Genomic DNA, 21,746 nt, shown 5'->3' with positions numbered 1-21,746 from the left:
TTTTTAATGTTTCTATAAAACTGCGGGTATCACTAGAAAATCAAACTAGAGACTGTCAACTAAAGAAAAAACTTTTTCACAAGTAATTGAGCACTCTGGTTATTCCTATAACACTAAATTTGTATACATACAATAAACACACACACACATATGAGACAGAGAGAGAGTTTAAAGGACTGGTCTTAAGTTAGATCCTAGGTTTATTGTCATCTGACATTGTTTTTATAGACTGAAAGGGTAGATTTATTGTAGCGACTAATGGTAATTTTGTTTACCTAAATTATATATATATATATATATATATATATATATATATATATATGGAGGAGGGCCTAGAACCTAGAAGAATTTTATTGAGATAATAAAAAGCTCAATGTGAGGTGGAGTTTAGATACAAAAAAGGTGAAAGATACATTAAAAAAAAAATCAACAGTACAAAAATATATACTAATGCATATAAATTTCATTGATTCAATAAGGAAATTACATCATTAAGAATAAGGTATATACAATGCTTTCCTCTCTCCACCTCTATACGTTTTGCCCGCTACTCCAGATATCCCAATACTTCGTTCCAAATGTACCTATCGCTAGATGTCACATTTCTTATGTTATTTAGCACCCTCTCCTTATGAGAAGCATTAGGCTTCAAAATACCTACAGATAAGGAGCATATATACCCCTTATTCATAATGATGCAATTTCCTTATTGAATTAATGATTAAATTTATATCATTAACTCTATTGTTTTGTTCTGTCGATTTTTCCTTTTTTGTATATATATATGTGTGTGTTAGTGTATATATGAATTTTTGCCTAGCACAAAACTCCTGTTCAGGTCAACTTTGTACTGATTAGTTTGAACCAAATGAAACGAGATGTGACGATCATCTGGAAAGATCAACAATCATCATATGCACACACACACACACACACTGGTTATTTGCATCCCAACAACCAAAAAAGTCAGTCCACAACTATAATTTTTTAAAATTTATTTTGGTAAATGTCTACATTTTTCCTTTCCGCTTTACACACATTTCACAACCCACGACAAAAATATTGCCTTTGGTTTGATAGATTGCTCTTCAGAGATGATTATTTATTAAAAAAACCGGTACACTATTCCAAAACAAAAAGACGAAAGGTGAACAATAAAGATGCAAAAAACATCTGATGCAACATTAGAAGATTCTTAAACTCTCACAAGACTTTTTAGCCCATTAAAAAAGGCCAAAAGTTAAAGACCATTTATTTAGAATGCCAAAGTAAATGTGGTATTGTGATGAATAATTTCTATTAATCCCTAACTGTGCATCAAATGTATACCATAATACTTAGTTTGCTGCACCTTATCATAAAGGTCCGTACAAAATTTTAGACAGATTGGCCCACCACTTTTTGAGAAAAAGTGAAAGACAAACAAACAGACTAAGAGAAATATAATATAGATTGTATACACATATGCATGTATATCTTGAAAATATGTCTCATTAGTTTTCAATATGGTTTTAATACAAGTTCTCTCTTAAATTAAACTCTACCTAAGAGCATGCCACAGAATAGACATTCTTTTCAATAATAGCAATTTCTAGACACATATATCTATTTCCTTACACAACACAATTCAAAGCTTGTGTAAATGCACCATAATTTGGTATATTCCCAAAACTCAAGGCATCAAAAAGCATCTGGATGCTTTCCTTTGACATTCTTGGAGAACACTATTTAAATTTTCATTCAAGCCTTTTGTTGATGGGATAGATTTTTCAAAGTAGCATTTCTCCAATGGGATAGCTATTAGTCCATCACTAATAGCTAATGATTCCAATATTTCTTTTGATTCAATACAATTACAGATTCCCATTCTCTTAAAATATTTCAATATTAAGCTATAAATTTTTGGGGGAAGGGGAGAGTCGAATTTCCTGTGTAATATATATATATATATATATATATATATTGGAAACATAAAACTACAGTTGTGGATAGGGGGAGTTTCAGATATTAGTTTTACTGGTAGTTCAAAATACATAATTATTTTATCATTAATACCAGTAATGGAAAATTAAGTCTTAAACAATTACAAAAAAAAAAAAAAAAAAAAGACAATTGAAAGAATCATTTTTGGCCTCTGAAAATTGGCACAATTTTTTCTGATTCCGATACCACCACCACAAGTTTCAATTTTTCCCATTCCCAGTTCCAATTAATCGTCCTATTACTAATAGGCATGGAACTACTTTGCACATGGGGTAATACTTTATTCAACCTTTAAATTCTAGACAAATTTTAAATAGGATTTATGGTACTTGTACAGTTTAATCAAGACATTAAAAAATTAAAATATCGAGAAAAGAAAAAGAAAAAGAAAAAAGAAAAGGTTATATTGTACGTATTCGTTTTGGACTGAGGATCTCCGGGGAAAAAAAAAAAAAAATTAAATTTAATCGAAGGTAAGGAATTAACGTTTTTGTGAAGTGAAGGAATTAACGTTTTTGGCCAATTTTTTTATATTTGTCAGGCGAAGGTTGGAAGTTTAAAATGATACAGAGCTGGCAAAAATCCGTTACCTGTGTCGAAAGTTTTTGCGAGACATACAAACACACATACAAGCAAACATACACATTTTCGCTTTTATATATAAAGAAGATATATATATATATATATATATATATATATATATATATATATATATATAAAGAATGTGTGTATATACATTCCATTGAACGTGATTGTTTTTTGTTACAATATATGAACCTTTTCTTTAATGTAATTAATGTTAAAACAATGTAACAATTTAATCTATATAATATAAAAGCGAAAATGTGTGTATGTTCGCTTTTTGTGTATGCCCAAGAGAGGCTTTTTTCAGAAGCGGTCGGTTGACTCACAACTTAAAAACTTTTTATATTACATATAAATCATAATATCTACGAGTTAACAATGGAGGTCGCCTGTCTATTTAATTTGCTTGACTTTGGAAAGATAAATATTCAATATTTTCCGCTCGACGCATGTGGATTAGGCTTTTTCATATAATAAAAACGACACTAAGTCTGGCGGTATTTTTCTGGTCGTGATCGCTGGAAATGTCCGAAAGCAATCAGATTTGATCAATGTGGAATATTTTCCTTATATCAGACAATTGCTATTCAATTTGGACAATCAATTTTTTATGGGGAGCTGACCCCCCCCCCCAACATCTTGGGAAAATAAAAATAAAAAAAGCATTCTTGCAGTAAATGAAATACTACCCCGCAGTCAAAGTTGACCTCATTAAGTCATTAAAACGTGCACTTGCCAATTCTAAATAGTTAAATAAATTCGAACGTATTTCCGTTAGTACTTCACGGTGGCCCAATGGTTAACGGCGCACTTTTTTTTTTCACACTTTAATTTCCAACTTTGTCTCAAGGGTTCGGGTTCGATCCTCATACTTACCTACTAAAACTTTTATTTTAACCCCCCCCCCCGTTTTGATTTACCCAAAACCACACATACCTCCAAACACTCGGGCAACGCCGGGTACCCCCCCCCCCAGTAATATATAAATTAATTGAATACCCTTTCCAAAATTACTAATGCATAATAAGTTTGATAGGATTTGCACTTGATACAGCTGATTCCATAGTTCAAGGTTGTTTCCATTAGACTAATATCACACTTACCATCTTAAAGCATGTCTTTATAATATTTAAAACAAGCTGAGCATGCAAGGTCCCACTCCATAAGTCAAATATTTACTTTCACCATGACTAATATTTGTACAAATTTTTTTTTTAAAATCTAAGGCATGTTTATTAAGAAAAGTGCAAAGAAATGAACGGATGAATGATTTTGGAGCAATTTTCCCCTATAACAGCATTTAGGAGAAGAAACCAGAGTTATCCTGGAAAATCCATTCTGACAAAAATTTACTTTCACCATGACTAATGTTTGCATAAACTTTAAAAAATCCAAGGCATGGTTATTGAGAAAAGTGCGAACAAACAAACAGAAAGGCAAATAGGAGTGAATTACTAGGTCCTATGTCGGTGTACCAATAAACGAGGAAACTTACTTGTGGAGTTTCATTTCCTGACTTTGGCTTTGCATCACGAGACTCTGAGGCAGTATTGGCACTTGGGGTTGTATGTGTTGTAGTTGGTAACGAATGTTCAGAGTTTGATCTTGAGGAAGACTGTGATATCCCGGGACCAGTAACACGGTCTTGTTTCTCAATAACAATCTTACTCTGTTCTGTTGATGATGTGAATGTGATGTTTTTGGTTGAAAAGGGCAACGGAATATCACTAGATTTATAAAACAAACAAAAAATAAAAATAAAACTTTTTTATAATTATAAATACAATTTAATTCAAATTATATAAATACGGATATGTTAATAATAATTAATAAATATTACGTTTCTTAATTTTGGAAATGAGATTGATTATTCGGATACTTCGGGCTACTATTCTTATCCTGAGCGTCATTTTCACAACATTTTGGTCAATGTAACCTCAGACCTTTTTCGGCTATATATTATCAAACTCTGGAATGTTTCGGTCAAACTCAGGAATTTTGGACGGAATTTCTAACAGAACCCTTTATTTACTTCACATGGGTAGCATGCTCTTGTTCTGTCAGCCATAGAGATCCTAAATAATTCACAATTGTATTTTTCAGTCATCCATACTGAGAATTGAACCTTCAAGAGAAGGTTACTTTTACAATTGATTTTTTAAAGTATCTTAATCACTGCACCACGAGTCATATCAATAAAGTGCGACAAAATACACCTAAAGAAGGCTGGAAGTTACTTCAACTGAAACGTTATGAAAACAACACTCAAGATGAGAACAGTAGTCCAAAGAATCCAAATAATACAAATAAATAATTTTAATAAGTACAATTTGATAAACAAAATAGGACTGATATTTTACTCAGTTTTGTTTTAGAGCATATCAACCCTTTTCGGGTTATTTAATACAAAATCCAGTAACTTGAGAAAAAGGTTTTATGCTTCAATTCTTTATATCTTCAAATATTTATTCATGGTGCTTGGTTTGGTTGTTCTGTAGAGGAAAATTGTTGTCTTTAACTTTTCAGAACATGATTGAGTTTTATGAAGGGAAAGAAAAAAAAAACAAAGTTTAATGGGTTTTAGGTCAGAAAGCCTGCATCTTCAGACAGCCTAATCTGGTACCACCTGGTATGAATATTTTAATAGTACAGTGATAAAATACTGTAATAGGCATAATAATTTTAACAAATTTGAATAATTGTTTATTAAATTGTAAATGCAATTTAATAAGCAAAATACTCACAGATCATTAAATAGTGTAAAAGAAAAAAAATACTGATATAGATATTATTGATGTTAATAATATTAGTGTCTAATGTTAAGACATGAAATTGTTAACTATGTTAGCAAAAGTAGTGTATTGTTCATCAGCTTTCTTTGTGAGATTTATACATTTCCATCTTCTGTAAAGAAGAGGGGTTTTAGGGCTAAACGATTTAGTTAATAATTTTACCACTACAACAACTTAGGTTGCTATTTTTTTATGGTAATATGTTCAACTATGTTCAATTTTGTTAATAGCAAATAACCTTTTTTTAACAAAAAAACAGTCCAATTCAGATCTTCATATATTCTAACGTCAAGCATAATTTCATTTTCAGGGTCGTAAGTAAAATTATTGATGATGCTCCAAATAGCCTTTTGTGAAACTGCAAAAATCTTCAAAATTTGTGCCACTATTTGATAATTTGTATAATTTTTTTCTGTTAGGTATGTGAGAAACACGTTTTTGAAATTTTAAAATTTGCTCCAATCGTTTTCCTTGAAATTTCATTTGTAGTTGAAGTGGCTGTTCTTGTTGGTATTTAATAATGCCCAACATGGCACCTAAATTCCTCCATTTTGAGCAACATTTTTTTTTTTCAATTCTAAGCGAAAGATAACAGTAAACTTGTTCAAACTTATTTACCTATTCTTGATTAAGCAATAAAAATAGAAAAGAAACAGTGATAAACCTGTCGTTTTATCTTTTCCATGATTGAACAATTTAGATTTCAAATGGCTTGAAATTTCTTTTTCATCCTTCTCAAGAACAAAACTTTTTAAGAATAGTATTTCTGACATGGAGACTTTACTTTTTAAGATTTGGTACACATTGTCTGCTAAAAATCCTGTATGGCCTCTAATTTTTTGCTGTTACAGTTGTAATTAAAAATACTAGCGGGACCTGTGGAAATTCCATAGTGGACTCTCATATGTAATATGAGAGATGTTAGCATTCTGTGGATGTTCAGTGTAAATGCAGACGCCCTGATATTATTGTAGCTCTTTTGTTAAAACTGAAAAAGTATTTATCTAAGGAAGCAGGAACATAGCCCAGTCATAAAATATGCTTCAATATAATATTTTAATTTATACAGATTTCATATATATTATTATAGAGTTAATGTTCTATTGATCTTTATTTATTATAAAGATTGTGTTCTTGAATGTGTGTTCTCCTTTATAGTCTTCTTTTTCCTTACCGTTATATCATTTAACTCATGGTTAGATATTTGCATATAGCTTCCTTCCCACTACATGAAGATGCGATATAAGATCGGAGAGTGAGGAGAACAAGCTAGCATCACAAAAAAAAAAAAAGTCACTGACCTTTTAAAAATTGTCTGAGCAGCCCTGTTAGCATTTCCCAAGTGGAGAGTCCCAGGTAATAAGCAAAAAACTCCTCCCCACAGAGAAGAGGTAAGGTCTAAGAGGGTGGTTCTCCTGTGACTCGTACATCAGCCTGACAGATAAAAGATCACTGAAATAGCCCAGTTCTCAGCAGACTGATTGTCGAGAACGGATTCTTGATCGGTATATACTTGTCTGGCTTTTTTGTGGGACTGGTGTTACAGAAAGACTGAGTGTCCTTGGCCACAGGCTCTTCTGTACATAATGTCTAGAATAATTCACATAGCCACAAAGTAGAGTAGATCACGATCACACCAGAACGCTTACTGACCTATAGAGGACATTTATTTAGCTAGTAGTTATAATAAATACACCAAAATTAATGAGATTATTATACTCACTTGGCTTGAGAATCCATGCTATTCTTCCGTAATTCTGAATTGGAGCAATGATCATAAGGAGGTACATCTCCATTATCACAGCCTTGCCTGTAGATACAAAAATAAATAAAATGGCATCACCTTTTGTTTTTGTTTGTTTTTTCAATTTACAACTTTCATATATTCAACAAACATTGCGATCTTGAAAGTTATTTAACATTGCAATCTTGAAAGTTATTTAACATTGCAATCTTGAAAGTTATTTAACATTGTAATCTTGAAAGTTATTTAAGGTTGAAAACCCAACCTTTCAGACGACAAATATCGAAAAATTAGCTAAAAACATTAATTCCTTCACCCTCAACTGAGCACTTTTCTACAAGGAGTGGTCACTTCTTTTCCTGATATCTTCGAAAGTCATCCCCTTTTTTCGATTGACTAGCCTTAATTTAAACCTTCGCCACTTCCAGTTTGACAATGGATGCAATGGCAAAGACGCCACTTTTTTCATGTTCTTTTCCTCCATCTCAGTATAGGTTCTAGCCTGTCTGCCTACATACACTTTTTTTTTTTACTCAACACAAACCTGTAGGCAATGCAGGGCATCCAGGCTAGTATGTATATAAAAAGGAATATTCTAGATATCAATTGGATATCAATTAGGAAGTTCCCTTTCAATCGGTCAATTTTGCAAACTAGCTAATGAGGAATAGAATTCTCAGAGCATAAATTGAGAAATTGAATAAAATATTTTTCATATGCACATGCACCATTCGTCCATCCATGGAGGATTGTTATATTTGGGCTGGTGCATCTACCACTAGTCTCTCCTCCTTGCATAGGGTCCAAAAAAGAATCTTCAATCTAATTTCGAAAATCATGTACATTGATCAAGTAGTTTTCTTCTGAAACTAAAAAAAAAAAAAAAAAAAAAAAAAAAAAAAAAAATTTTTAGGAGTAAAAGAGATGTGTTTTGACCTGCCATCTATATATATAAAAGCGAAAATGTGTGTGCATATGTATGCATGTGTGTGCACTTTTTCTGTATGCCCGCAAAAGGCTTTTTTTGCTGGGCTTTTTGGTTGCCTCGCTCCTTAAAACTTTTTATATGCTGTCTAGATGATAATATGTACAAGTTACAAATGGGGGGGTTCGCGTGTGTATTTAATTTGCCCGACTTTCACGCGCTATTTTTTCCAGATTTTTCGATCGCCACATGTTTCTTTCGCTTTTCAGTATAAAAAAAGCAAATGATGGGGTGGGGGAAACAGAAACTGGCTTGCAGCGCAAAATGTGTCAAGGTAAAACATCACGCAACTTAATTTTCGAGCACCTGTTAATTTCACTTTATAAATGATAAATTAACACAGCTTTCAGTTCCTCTCCCCTCGTAGCCGAGATGGTTAGGTGTCTGGGTTTTTGCCCTTTCATTTCCACCTTTGCATCAAGGCTACGGGTTCGAGCCTACCTTTTTTCTTTTACACCTTCAAACACCCAGCCAATGTTTTTTTTTTAAACAGGGTTGTTTTGATCTACCCCCCCCCCCAACACATGCACCTCCAGACACCCAGGCAACGCCGGGTATCCCTCCCCCCTGGCTAGTTTATTATAAATTTTACCTGTCTGTTATTGCGTGTGTGTATGTTTGTATATCTCGCTAAAACTTTTGACACACGTGACCAATATTGACAAAATTTTTATTGTTTGAAAGCTCAGTCTCTTGGCTGACAAATATCCAAAAATTCGCCAAAAACATTAATTCTTTCACTCAACTGGACCATTTTTTACAAGGAGGTGTCACTTTTTTCGTTGACATTTTTGCAGCAAAGTCATCACACTCCTTGCAATGGCTAACCTTAATTTGAACAGTGGGGACATTGTATGTCACACTGGACGCAGCGACAAAATGTCTTTTTTTTTCCCCACTTCCTTTTCCTCTTAACATTACAGGTTCAAGCCTGACTCCCTCCTTAATATTTTTTTTTTGTGCTCGCATGGGTACTCGCTGCTATTTACATTTTTTTTTTAGGTGAGTTGGTTATTTTTCAATTTTTTTTTTTTAGGTCTCTGTTACCACAAAATCTCTCCACACCCGGACAATGCTGGGTACTCCCGCCAGTGTTTAATAAATAAGGGCAGACAACTCAATTTGAATTAGCAAGATCAAAATATAACTATGATTATTAAAAAAATAAAACACTAAAAATTGTAAAAAAAAATGATTTTCTATATAAAAAAAAAAAACTACTTGATCAATTTTACATGACTTTTGGAATATAACATTTTCGTTCTGTGATAGGTTATGTACATCAAAAATTTTTCTGTGTTTTTTTTTTTTTTTTAATAGATTGAAATTTCACCCTACTTTGTAACTCAAAAGTAATCATAGTGTATCTAACGCAAGTATATAAGTGCAACAATACACGACTTTTGGAATATGACATTTTCGACAGGTTCATTCCACTTACGTCCAAGTCTGATCATTGGAGCATGACAGAAGTTCTCATAACTAAATATCCATTGTTCATCCTATTCTGGATGAAACTAGGGCAAAAATGGAGGCAAGCCAAACATTCACTTTCAGATTTGTCAATGGCTAAACACCTTTATCTTTTCAGAAATAAATTCAGCAAAAATGTAATCATTGTTCCTATTTACTTGCCTCCCCACGAGGGCAGCATTAGACACAAGGTCAGTTTTTAATGTGTTGAAAATCCAGCTCCCCAAAAGGGGCACTCTGGATAGGAACAAAAATAAAAACTGTCTCAGTCATGAAGGATTTCTCCTTCACTAATCAAGAAAATGGTGAAGTGCAGTATCAGAACAGATACTAAATTTTGGTCCTAGCAAAAAGGCCAATCATTGTTGTACGATTAGAATTCTCCTTGATACATTTACATAAGGATTTAGAGTTTACTGCGACTTTTTGTAACATTTAAAAAAAAAAAAAAAAAAGATTACGTTTCTCAATTTTTGAGATGAGGATTGATTATTTGAGTTCTTCAGACTATTGTTCTCATCTTGAGTTTTACTTTCACAGCATTTCGGTCGATATAACCTGACTTTCTCCAGGCGTATCTTATCGCAAGGACCTATGACATAGTGGATATAAAGTACTTGGCAAAATTCAGTTCTAAATTTACACTCTTCTGGGAGGTGAAGGTTCAATCCTCAGTGTGGGCAACACTCAAAATACAATTGCAAATTACTTAAGACTTACATTCAGTTATGGCTGACAGAATGAGAGCAAGTTACCCCCGTGAACTAAAAAGGTTCTGTTGGAAATTCTGTGCAGATTCTTAAGTTCAATAAGATACACCTGAAGAAGATCGGAGGTTACATCAACCGAAGCATGAAAATAGCACACAAGATGAGAATAGTAGTCCAAAGAATGCAAATAATACAAAAAGAAGATTATGTATGAAAAGTACCCCATGTCAGGTTGTGGCGCAAGGTAAATTGGCGTAATTCGTCTTCTTCCATCAGCAGTTCTGGTTTCAATTTGTTTATCAGTTGGCTACAAGAAAAAATAAATAAAAATACAATTTAGAAAATACTTAATTACTAATATATTTTTCATCCACAACAATTTAAATAATACGATGATTGAGAGAATTGTTACGAAAATTAAATTCATTCTTTCTATAAGATTTTTTTTAGAGATTTTTTTTGGTTACAAAAATGTCATAATCCATACAAATGTGTCGCTTAACCGTCAATAATCATGGCGTTGTGCATTACAGACAACTGAGAAGCATGATTGAAAGCCTATTAACAAATATTTGATTTTCAGAGAATTTTTTAAAAGGAAATCAAGTTGACTATATTCAAAAATACATAGAATAACATTCTAACCTATAACTGAGGATATGTAGACTTGTTAAAAGATTAATAAATTATTTAAATGATTGTTGACTATTTGTATACAATAATTTTGTTTGACCTTTTTTATTTTACTCAAATCTATTGAACTGGTAATTTTGAAACTACTAAACAGATGCAGCAGCATTCCTGGGATATTAGCTCCAAAGTTCATGTATTTGCTGACTTTAATATCTACCACATCTATCTGATTTGGTTTCTCTAGTTACCCATATGCAGCTAGTAGCATTTTTATTTATCTATTTATTATTTTTTTTAACAAAGGAGTTAAGCTTCTCTTTATCCCATTCCCTGACAGTCATACTAATCATCAGTATCAGTAAGCCTCGCTTCTAGAGATCCATTTCCGACCACAGTTACCGGAAATGCTGATCACATTGTGATACTGATAGACATTCTAAACTCTCGACCCAAAATTGAAAAGCAATTGCTCAAAACAGTAGTTCTAGAAGGCTGACTGGGAAGCCGTCAGAGATCACATCCAAGACGCCCCATGGAGCAGTATCTTTTCTCTTAATGTAGAACAGTGTGCAGCTGAGGGTAGTGAATGGTTGGAAGCAACAACTAAAGAACATATTCCCGCACAGAAGTTCTATAGCAAACCCCACTCTCCACAATGGTTCACTACTACTTGTGCAGCTGCTCAAAGGCAGCATGCATTCCACAAACTTATCTGACATAAGTCCAGTACAAACTAGAAATACACACAAATTAGAAAACACTTTGGATAATCACAGATTTCAAGGGGGTTCTGTTAAAATCGTCATATTTTAAAAACCAAAGCAACTTAAGTCCTCAAAATACCACCGTTTTGATTGAAAATGAATATACTTTCAAATAAATTAATAAATAATAATGTACATTATATATTTTAAGAGTTTTAAGCAAATAAAATGCTAAAAATGTTAACATCATAAAACAGCGTTTTCGGTAAGATTTTGTAATGACCCTCCCTGAGTTGTAAATGATCGTACCACATTTCTCTTAAGAATTTCGTCATGAAATTTGGAAATTAACTAGAAGAGATATCACTTTTCATAGATTCAGTTGCCCGAAATTCTTTTGACAGCTCATTTTTTTGTTGTGGTAAAAAAAAAAAAAAAGACTTCAACATGACGAGTTTGGAAAAAAAAATTTTTTAATTTCTTCGGACACCCACTGTTAAATAAATCAATTTTTTTACTACATTTATCCGTTAAAAATAAAAATGTAACTTGCTTTATCTTGTGGTACCGAGTAATTTAAAATCATGATACTGAAAAAAAAAAAAATCGTTCTATTTTTAAAAAGTATCTAAAAACGATCTATAGAAGCAGCAGCAGCTACTATTGCTGATATTAATTACTTTATCTTTTGCTTTGTTTTTTTATTCCAGAACGAATAAAAAAAATGAAAAAAAACTGAAAATATGAATACACAAAAAAAATGTTCTTACATATTTAATTATAGCTCACATTATTAGAACATAATTAGCCTAACTAGAGCTATTCGGTTATCAGAATATATAATTTTAAAGCAATCCGGCATTATTTTTGGTCAAATTTTTAAAATGTAGTTGAAAAACAAATATGTAACGTGTGCATTTTTATTCATTACATTAGTTTTTAACGGTGAATTAAACAGTGCTTTACTAAAAAAAAAATTAAAAAATGTGAAATATGGGTTTCTAAATAAAGTGTTTCAGAAGTTTGTGAGAGTCTGTTTTAGAGTCGCACCTCCCCCCTTCTATTTAAAACTTTACCAAAATTCAGGAAATCAACCAATTTTAATGAAATTTTCAGTATTTATTAATTAACAGTGAATATAATATAAATATGTATAAAAATAACATTTTTGGACGTCTTTTTGCTATAAGAAACATTACTATCTTGTTTTAATGTATTTTTAATTTATTTTCATACAAACAAACTTTCTTCTATACAATTTTTTTTTAAACAGATACAAGGATGCAACATTTCGTCAATGGGATAGGAGTTTGGTTGACAGTGCGGGAACTATTAGGTTGGCAACTTTTTTAATATTGTCTAAGAGTGAGAGACTAGTAAGAGATACACAAGCTCAAATGTGGCAACAATACTCCATACAAATTGTAGAAGTACAGGATAATTACAGGCACAAGTAACTTTCTAGCATGGTAGAGAGAGCTTTAGCAATGTTCTCAATGTATTTGCCCCAATTCATGTTCCCTGTGAATGTTAAGCTGAGGAGTTTTAATAAAGTGCTTTCAGATAGTGTATCATTAGCCATGGCTATCAGAAGGTTTTTTGTAATTTTTTTTTTTTTTTACATAGGCATCACCACATTATCAAGGCCCAGAGGCCACTCAAGGATAAGGGTTAAAGAGTGTACAGTAGAAATTGGACAATATAGTAATCATTAGTAATGAAAATTTGGTAAATTTGATAACTTATATGGAACGGCTCATCAAGAACTTATTTACTTGAACACAACCATATTGTAGTCAGCCGGAAAGCAGGAAAACTGAAGACAATTCCACAGGCGTGCAGTTCTAAGAAAGAAGCTTTGTTCATGGAATCTACGTTTAGGTTTAGGCACAGATAAAGAGTGGGGGAAATTATTGATAGTGTTTACAGCTAGACGAGTGTTTCTTGTGAAAGTTTGGCGAGGGGGACCATAGATTGAAGCTCAGTCGAACACTTTCCATGAAAATAACGATACATCAGAGACAAACTCACATCTCTTCTGTGAGATAGAGGTTGCAGCGAAGAGAAAAGGACATCTCCTACGAGGCTACGAAGTCTATTTTGAACTATCAAGGCAGGACAAGTCCTTTCTAGCAGCTCCTGCCCAGATGTGGCAACAGTATTCCATCTTTGGACGTACCTGGCTCTTATATAGATAGAGAATAGCATCAGCAGTAAGATATTTACCGGATCGATAGAAAGATCCCACCATTTTTCCAGCGGCCTAGGCAACAGATTTGATGTACGTGTTCTATTTAAGATCAGGAGTAATGGTCAAGCCAAGAAGCTTGTCAAAACTTGAGGCCTCCTGAAGACGAGAGCCATTCATTTCAATTGATGCCAAATGTGGATTAGAATGTTGATGATGTAAAGAGAGAAGCTTGGTTTTAGATGCATTAAAAGTAACCAGCTACTCCTTTCTCCATTGTACTACGTGCTCAAGATCAGAGGAGAGAGAATTGGAGAGAACTTGGTCGTTTACTGTCTTAGATGTGCAACCATAAATGGTAGTGTCGTCAGCATAAATGTCTACAAATGATGTAAGGATGTGATTTGGAAGATCATTAATGTAGATCAGGAAAAGAGTTGGGCTCAGGATGGACCTGAGGGACACCGGCATTAATACTGTGAGCTTCTGATTTTTGCCCCTCAACTACTACTCTTATGAACCTATCAGAAAGAAATGATTTAATAATTGAGAAGACATTTCCAGCTATACCATAACTAGCGATCTTATGAAGTAAACCTTTATGTCATACCCTATCAAAGGCTTTAGATATGTCAAGAGCAATTGCCCTAGAAAGATTGCCACCGTCGAGAGATTTGCTAATCCTATGCAATATAACTAAGCACATCTGCTGTAGATCTAGCAGAACGGAAACCATATTGAGTGTCACTAAGAAGGTTATTTTTGTTGAGATGGTTGATTACTTCTGTATTTAACACAGATTCTAGCAACTTACTCATGACGCACAGGAGACTTATTGGCCTGTACTGAGAGGGTGATGAGCGATCACCTGAATTCTTAAATACAGGGCATACTGATGAGATTTTCCAGGGAGATGGGAAACTATTCTCCTTAAGACAACGTTTAAACAGTTTTGTAAGTATGGGCGCTAGTTCAGGTTGAAGTTTTTTGAGTACTATAATTGGAATACCGTCAGGGCCAGTTGCTTTACTGGAATCAAAATTATTAAAGAAAAAAAGCTTAGTCTTAGCAGCATTGCTCGATACTATATTAATTACTCTTCCCACACCAGTGGAATTATTGGTAAGCTGAGAAATAAGTTTGTACGCAAAAAAGTTTAAGACAGATGAGAACTCAGATGTGGAGAAGGTGTATTAAGATGGTGAAGCTATTATGGTTTTCAGAAGTTTTGTTATGGTGATACCACTAGAGCACAGGTAGGAGCAGGTGCTTATGTGATTACAAGAGTTAAGAGTGGATTGAGTATGTTTAAGGAACTTTTGCTATTACTAGCAGAGTGTTACCAATGTCAACTAAGCAAAGAGTCTATCAGGCATGTGCACGCAATGTGATGATATATGGAAACCTGGCATAAAGTAACAATGTATTTAAAAAAAAAAAATTTTTTTTTGCAATTGATTTTTTTTCATTACTTATACATACATTTCATGAAGAGAAATAGTTTGAAAATGATTATGATGGGTGTGTACTGCGAGTCTTAAAGACAAATTTAGAGCTGATGACCTCAGAGGAAGATTAAATCTGGACAATATAAGGATATGTATGTAGAACAGGAGACTTTGTTGGTTTGGTCACATTGGAAGAATGAATGAGAGTTCTTGGTTTAGTAGATGTAGAACATTTGAGGGAGCAGTTCACAGGGGGAAAGCCAAGGGAAAAGATGGGGTAGGGGGAGTGATAAGCATGGACTTGAGAGAAAAAGGGATAACTAGCCAGAGATAAGTCAGTTTGGAAGCCAATTTCTGAAAGCCAACATGTAAAATATTAAACTGTATGCTACCCTGAATTCACTCCATTAAAACTTCCACTTAAAAAAAAAATATATTAGTCTATAGCATCATTTGGTTTTGGTGTACTGTATATATATTTTTTTGTTCATTTCATTTTGTTTATAGATTGTTAGCAGTATCCTTTTATTCAATACTAGCCTGGGTGCCTGGTATTGCCTGGGTGTTTGGAGGTGCGTGTTGAGTGAGCAAAAAAAAAAAAAAAGAAAAGTGGTTGGAGGCAGACAGGTTCGAACCCATGATGCGAAGACGGAAAAGAAAGTGAAAGAAAACCTGACGTCTTACACCTACTCCATGACACGACTGGAAGTTTGGAACGTTAAAATTAGGCAAAAATCAATACAACAGATATGACTTGCAAAAATGGCTCACACAAAAAAGAAAAAAAAAAAAAAATAGACCCCTCCTAGTAGAAAACTGCCCAGCTGAGGGTGAAGGAATTAATGTTTTTGGCCAATTTTTTTATATTTGTCGTCAGACGTCCAGCTTCAAAATGATACCAATCTCGTGAAAATCCGTCGCCTCTTTTGAAAGTTTTAGACAGACATACAAACATACAGACAAACATACAGATGATATTTATATTATACTAGCGGGGGTATCTAGCGTTGCCTGGGTGTTTGTAGATGTGCGTGGTGTTAAATAAAAAAGGAAACGGGGGGGGGGGGGGGGGTCCGAACCGGAAGCCCTGAGACAAAGTTTGAAAATAAAATCGGGCAGCCAGAATGAGTTAGTAAAAGATGTTTGAATTTATTTAAGTAAGAACGAAATTGACAGGTGCGCGGCCAGAAGTCGTCGAGCATTACGACGACGATGTAGCGAAGTAAAAAAAGAAAACAATGTTAACACTGAAGCGGGAAAAAAAACACAAAAAAAACTAACGTAAGGCAAACGAACGATGAAAACAGAAAAACGAACATGTGAAAAATGGCTTAAATAAGCCTGTTTCGATATTAAAATTTTAAAAATCGGTGGGTTCCCGAGTGTTTTTGAGTGTGTTAGTAAGGGGTGGATAAGCGAAGTAAAAAAAAAAAAAAACGATCGTTACGTGAAAAATGGCTTAAATAACACTGGTTCAATATTTAAATTTAAAAAATCGAGAAAAAAAAAGAAAAAAAAAAAAGAAGACATCTCACACCACGATTCGAAGCCAAAACTTTTAGATAATGAACCAACGCGTTAATCAACTGACCTAACGCGACATACATGAAATTTATTCAGTTTTTCAACTATTTAAAGTAAATCAGGTCATGATGTCATCTGACGCATGCGTAGAACAGCTCACCTGTCACGAGAAGACCGTTTTTGTTGACCCCCCCCCCTTGAAAATTGTCGATTTCAGGGTGAAAAAATAAACGTTTTTGGCCAATTATTCGATATTTTTCGAGCGAAAGATGGGGTTTCGATGATACCGAGTTTGTGAATTTTCGTCGTGTCTGTCGAAAGTTTTTAGCAGACACACAAACATACACACATACATTTTCGCTTTTATATATATAGATATAAAACTTTAAAAGAAATAAAGCAGCATTCTAGCCTTAATACATAATTTCATCTTGCTAATGAACGGGAGATTTATCTACTGAGCTTCTTCTGTGTTGGTGAGATGAACTGAATTATGTGTAATTAGGGCTCTACAGACAAATTTATTTTTAGTTGACCGCTGACAACTAAATATTTTCGTTTACTAGTGAAATAGAAAAGTTACTAGCCAAACCCACATGATTTTTGGAATATGACATCTTCGTTTCATAGTAAGTACATACATCATAAAGATATTTCTCAATTTTTTTTTTCAAGCGCAATTCTAAAGAAGCACAAAATTTTATGTTGATACTTAAAAGTATAAACATTCAAATTTCTTCAGATATTTTTTTTTTTACACAGCCTTTGTTAAAACAAAAAAAATGAGTACATTGTTCTTTTAAACTTTTGTTTTGATAATTTGACTGCTCATTTTATTTAAACAAAAACAGGTTGAAAAGAAATTTTTTTTACTCAGCAATAACTCTTGAAAGACTGTCAGTATATCAAAAAAGAAAATATAGAAAAAAAAAAAAAACGCCAAGTGTTTTATTATTTCTAGTTGCCACTTGAAAAATATGACTTGCGAATTCGAATGTTTCATTTTTTTTTTTTTTTTTTTACAAGGTAGTCACCAATTATCAAGGCCCAGAAGCCACTCGGGGATAAGGGTTATTGTGTGTGCAGTAATCAATGGGATAGTATCATAGTAATCGTTAATATTGGAGAGTTGATAAAGTGCCTTACTTAAGGGCCGGTTCATCAGGAATTTGCTTATGTTGGACTTGAATACATCCAGGATGTAGTCAGGTGGGAAACAAGCAAACGAAAGAGTTCCACAGGCATGCACTTCTAAGAAAGAAGTTTTGTTCATGGAATCTATGTTTTGGTTTTGGCACAGATAAATATTTCATTCACATCATAAAGCCCTGGTAATGGCTAGAATGCTGGTTTAAGTTTCTTCTTTTAAACCTTTATTCTTTCCCAATATTCCACTGAACTCTCTTACTAAAAATTTCCTACAGAAATTACTTTATTCTTTATGGATCCAACATACTACTATACACACATAAAAAAAAAAAAGAAAAAAAAAGAAAAAAGATTTATTGATAACGTGATTATATTTTTGATATTTTCTCATTTCAGAAGTACATAATAGTGATAAGCGCAACAGATAGCAGTTTCTGTGTACTATTGGTACATTTGATAGCTGGTTGGTTCATTGTTTTTGTTTTATGGCATATCAACCCTTTTCAGATTATTTAATGCCAAATCCAGTTATTTTGAAGAAGAATTTTTTCAATACAATATATTTGTTTTTTCAAGTCGGTTTCTATATAACCCATAGTTGGGACCCTAACAGGTACTACCACTCCGGGTCAGAGTGAACCTGACAGCAATGGCAATTAATGGGTGGCTCCACACTCCCCAAAGCCCGCAAGCTGGGGCCTCACCATCGGATATAGTTTATGGTCATATCCAGGACCTTTGATAGCTAGAAACCATGGAATATTAAAAGAGAGTGACATACTTCATGTTGATTCATACCAATTAAAAACTTTGGAAATCTTAGATGCACCTAAAAAATCTTAGATACACCTAAAAAATCTTTGTGAGATGTGAGCTGGGAGAAATGTGATGGGGACGTGAAACCAGTGGTTAATAGGAAGGATTATATCAGATATTCTGACAGTATTTGCATGATGAAATTTGTTTAGAAAAAAAAAAGAAAAAGGCATATCAAAATTTAAGCAAGGCATTGGAGATCATGGCGAAAAGAGAAATGGTGACCATGACCGAATAAAGATCTTTGCTACTATTCATCCACTAGTTGAAAAGGTCAATCACTCACTGCCAAATCCAGAGAACTGCCTTACGAAAACCAAACTTCTCAATAAGGTCAAACACTCAGTCTAGCTAAGGGTGCTCAATTTTTTATCCTATGAGAAGAATCTCTGCCAGCAGTTGCACAGAGCATTGAACAGGTGGCTAGCCAACAGTCCACACAAACGTCCTGGACATCATGAAGACCAACATGTTCATTAGATATCTTAAAAAAAGACAGACTCACTTCAGATGATGATACTGAGTTGCTGTCCATTTGTCAAATGCTGGATGAAAAAGATGATTGCAAGACTCAACCTTGTGCCACATTTCTAAAAACTTCCATAATTTCATCAATATTAACATCTGGTCCTTCAACTTGTTGGATTGCAATTTAATGAACTAGACAGGGTTGAAAAGGCAACAACCGTACTTGCTACAACATCATGAACAAGCTGATTGCTAGCATCAAACTACAGTTCAAGCATTTCTCGAAGACCACATGTTCCTAGTTCAAGTCATGACTGAATGGCACTGCAGAAACTCAGAGTGGCTCTCTCTCTCTCTTTTTTTTTTTTTGGAGTGAGCAGTATTAATCAAAAGACCTTCTTAGACAGGGGTTTCAACTTTTTGGCACTCGCGACCCTTTAAAACCCGACCTCTTACCCGGGGCTTACTATAAGCAGCTAAATTTTTATTTTATTTTTGTAAAGAACAGAGAAAGAAACATCTAAAAAATCATTTTAAAATTCTGTAATTATTTATGACAAAATTAAAGCACATTGGTTCAACATGAATTCACAAAAAGAACATACATTTCTTAAAATAACCCAGCTAGTTAGATGCCTGATGTTGCATTTCAGCAGCAATACATATATACACCCATGATACAGTTTCAGACATGCACACATATTCACACAACATATTCACTCACAGGCAAGCATAGATATACCCTTAGTATGACCTAATGTTGTTGAACTAACGTAGCACACATTTTGTTTTGCACTTAAAAAAAAATATAACAGTTTGAAAAAGGTTATTGATGAAATAAAATCAGTGTTAACCCAAATTACCTCTAACAAGGCTACCTGCTCACCTGCCAAGGTAACACGACTCCTTCCCCACCTGAAGTTCTTGATACACTGGTGGGGTCCCTGGCTTTAAGCGATGCGCTCTAAACTTTGAGAATATATTAAGATATATTTTTCTTTTCAAAAGTGTCAAGTTTATCCTATATCCATATACATACTAGCAGGGTGATTCGATGCTGCCCAAGATTGAATGATGATCAACGAATGTTTCACACTCCCATATAACAATAAATGTTATCGAAATAGAGTAAATCGCCCATTTTTCAATCAAATCAATTGATTGCCTGCTCTAATTAGTGACCCATCATGGTGCACCTAGATGAAGCTTCACAAGCTTCTATCAGTGACTAAGTTCACAATATATTGTAGATTACATTGCACTGTAGAGAACCTAATGTTGATTTTATAAAATTATATATATATAATGGCTTGAATTAAAGTTTAAAATACAAAAGTCAAATATCATGCTTCAATTGTGCTCTAAACAGAAATATTCATTTCAAATGTGTCCTTGTCATACTAAAGAACCTAATGCCTTGCATTACTGGTTGTGCTAATGGCTTGAATTTAAGTTTAAAACAAAAAAGTCAAGTATCATTGTGAAATTGTACTTTAAACAAAAACATTCATTTCAAACATGCCACTTTCATTTAAAGAACCTATTGCTGATTTGTCAGCCCTGGAAAATAGCAGACACTAGCAGCTGTGGCCAAAATGAAATCATTTGGCTTCCATTGTTGGGCACTGTCTAGCAGTGATAGATAGTGGAAGCCATTGGCTATCATTGTTAGTAGTGGTGGTTACTGACAATTAGTGTTGGTTTGGGGCAATTACTTGCAGGTATTGGTAGGCACTGGCTGCCTCTGCAACTGGCAGTTACTGGTAGCTATTGGCCTCCATTGGACTACACCGAAATGAAGTCACTTGTCCAACTGTTGGGCATTGTTGAGCACTGGCATCCACTGGATGCCTATGGCAGGCACAGATGGTCACTGGTGCTTAATGATGTTTTAAAGTTACTTTTGTTTACTAGTGGATACTGGCTGCCTTTCCAACTATCACTGTCGGTTCCTGGCATTCACTGTGGCATACATTGGACTCCTTCAAAATGAAATTGTCTTCAATGGTGAGCACTGGTGGTCACTGGCAGCTTTTAGGCAGTTACTTGCGTTTGATCATTGTCGGTCACTATCGATCATGACCAGTGTCGAGCCCTACTGGACTGTTCTGAAATGAAATGGCCTATCTTCAATATTTGTGCACTGTCATCCATTGTATGGTACGATCATCCAGTGATGGACATTGTTGGTTACTGGTGGTTATGACAGTGATTTTCAGATGGTTACTGTCGGCATAATCACGTTGACACACTGGTTCTCATCAGATCACCAAAGTTAAGCAATGTTGAGCCTGGTTAGTATCAGATAGGTGACCATTTGGGAATTCTAGGCACTGCATGTGCTCTCCGTTTATCTCGGCATTTGTTTCCAGTCGTCCTATACTTTACTTGCCACTGGAATTTAACAATGTCGTCTCAGGAGAGATGTGGTTGGAGATTGCGCAACTCCTGCCACAAAAATTACATGCGCAGGAAACCTTTAGTGAGTATTCTTAGTCTGTCCAAGACTGAAGGAGCCTGTTTACTGTCACTTCTTGACAGGAG

The 21,746-nt window shown here is 34.1% G+C and overlaps 1 protein-coding gene across 1 annotated transcript in view; it reads right to left on the bottom strand.

Annotated features, from left to right (window-relative positions):
- Positions 1-21,746, bottom strand: part of LOC145268287 (protein HIRA-like) — a 191,929-nt gene that overhangs the window by 62,899 nt on the left and 107,284 nt on the right. The window contains exons 16-18 of the mRNA XM_080123694.1: positions 10,494-10,579; positions 7,084-7,170; positions 4,064-4,295 (exon numbers count right to left, since the gene is read on the bottom strand). Coding sequence (XP_079979820.1) covers positions 4,064-4,295; positions 7,084-7,170; positions 10,494-10,579 — 405 coding nt within the window. The remainder of the gene's footprint in view (positions 1-4,063; positions 4,296-7,083; positions 7,171-10,493; positions 10,580-21,746) is intronic.

The sequence above is a fragment of the Euprymna scolopes genome, chromosome 43, assembly GCF_053919585.1.
Source record: "Euprymna scolopes isolate OS-2025 chromosome 43, ASM5391958v1, whole genome shotgun sequence".
Taxonomy (NCBI): domain Eukaryota; kingdom Metazoa; phylum Mollusca; class Cephalopoda; order Sepiida; family Sepiolidae; genus Euprymna; species Euprymna scolopes.
The sequence above is the reverse complement of the archived record's forward strand: the minus strand, read 5'-3'. Positions and strand labels throughout refer to the sequence as shown.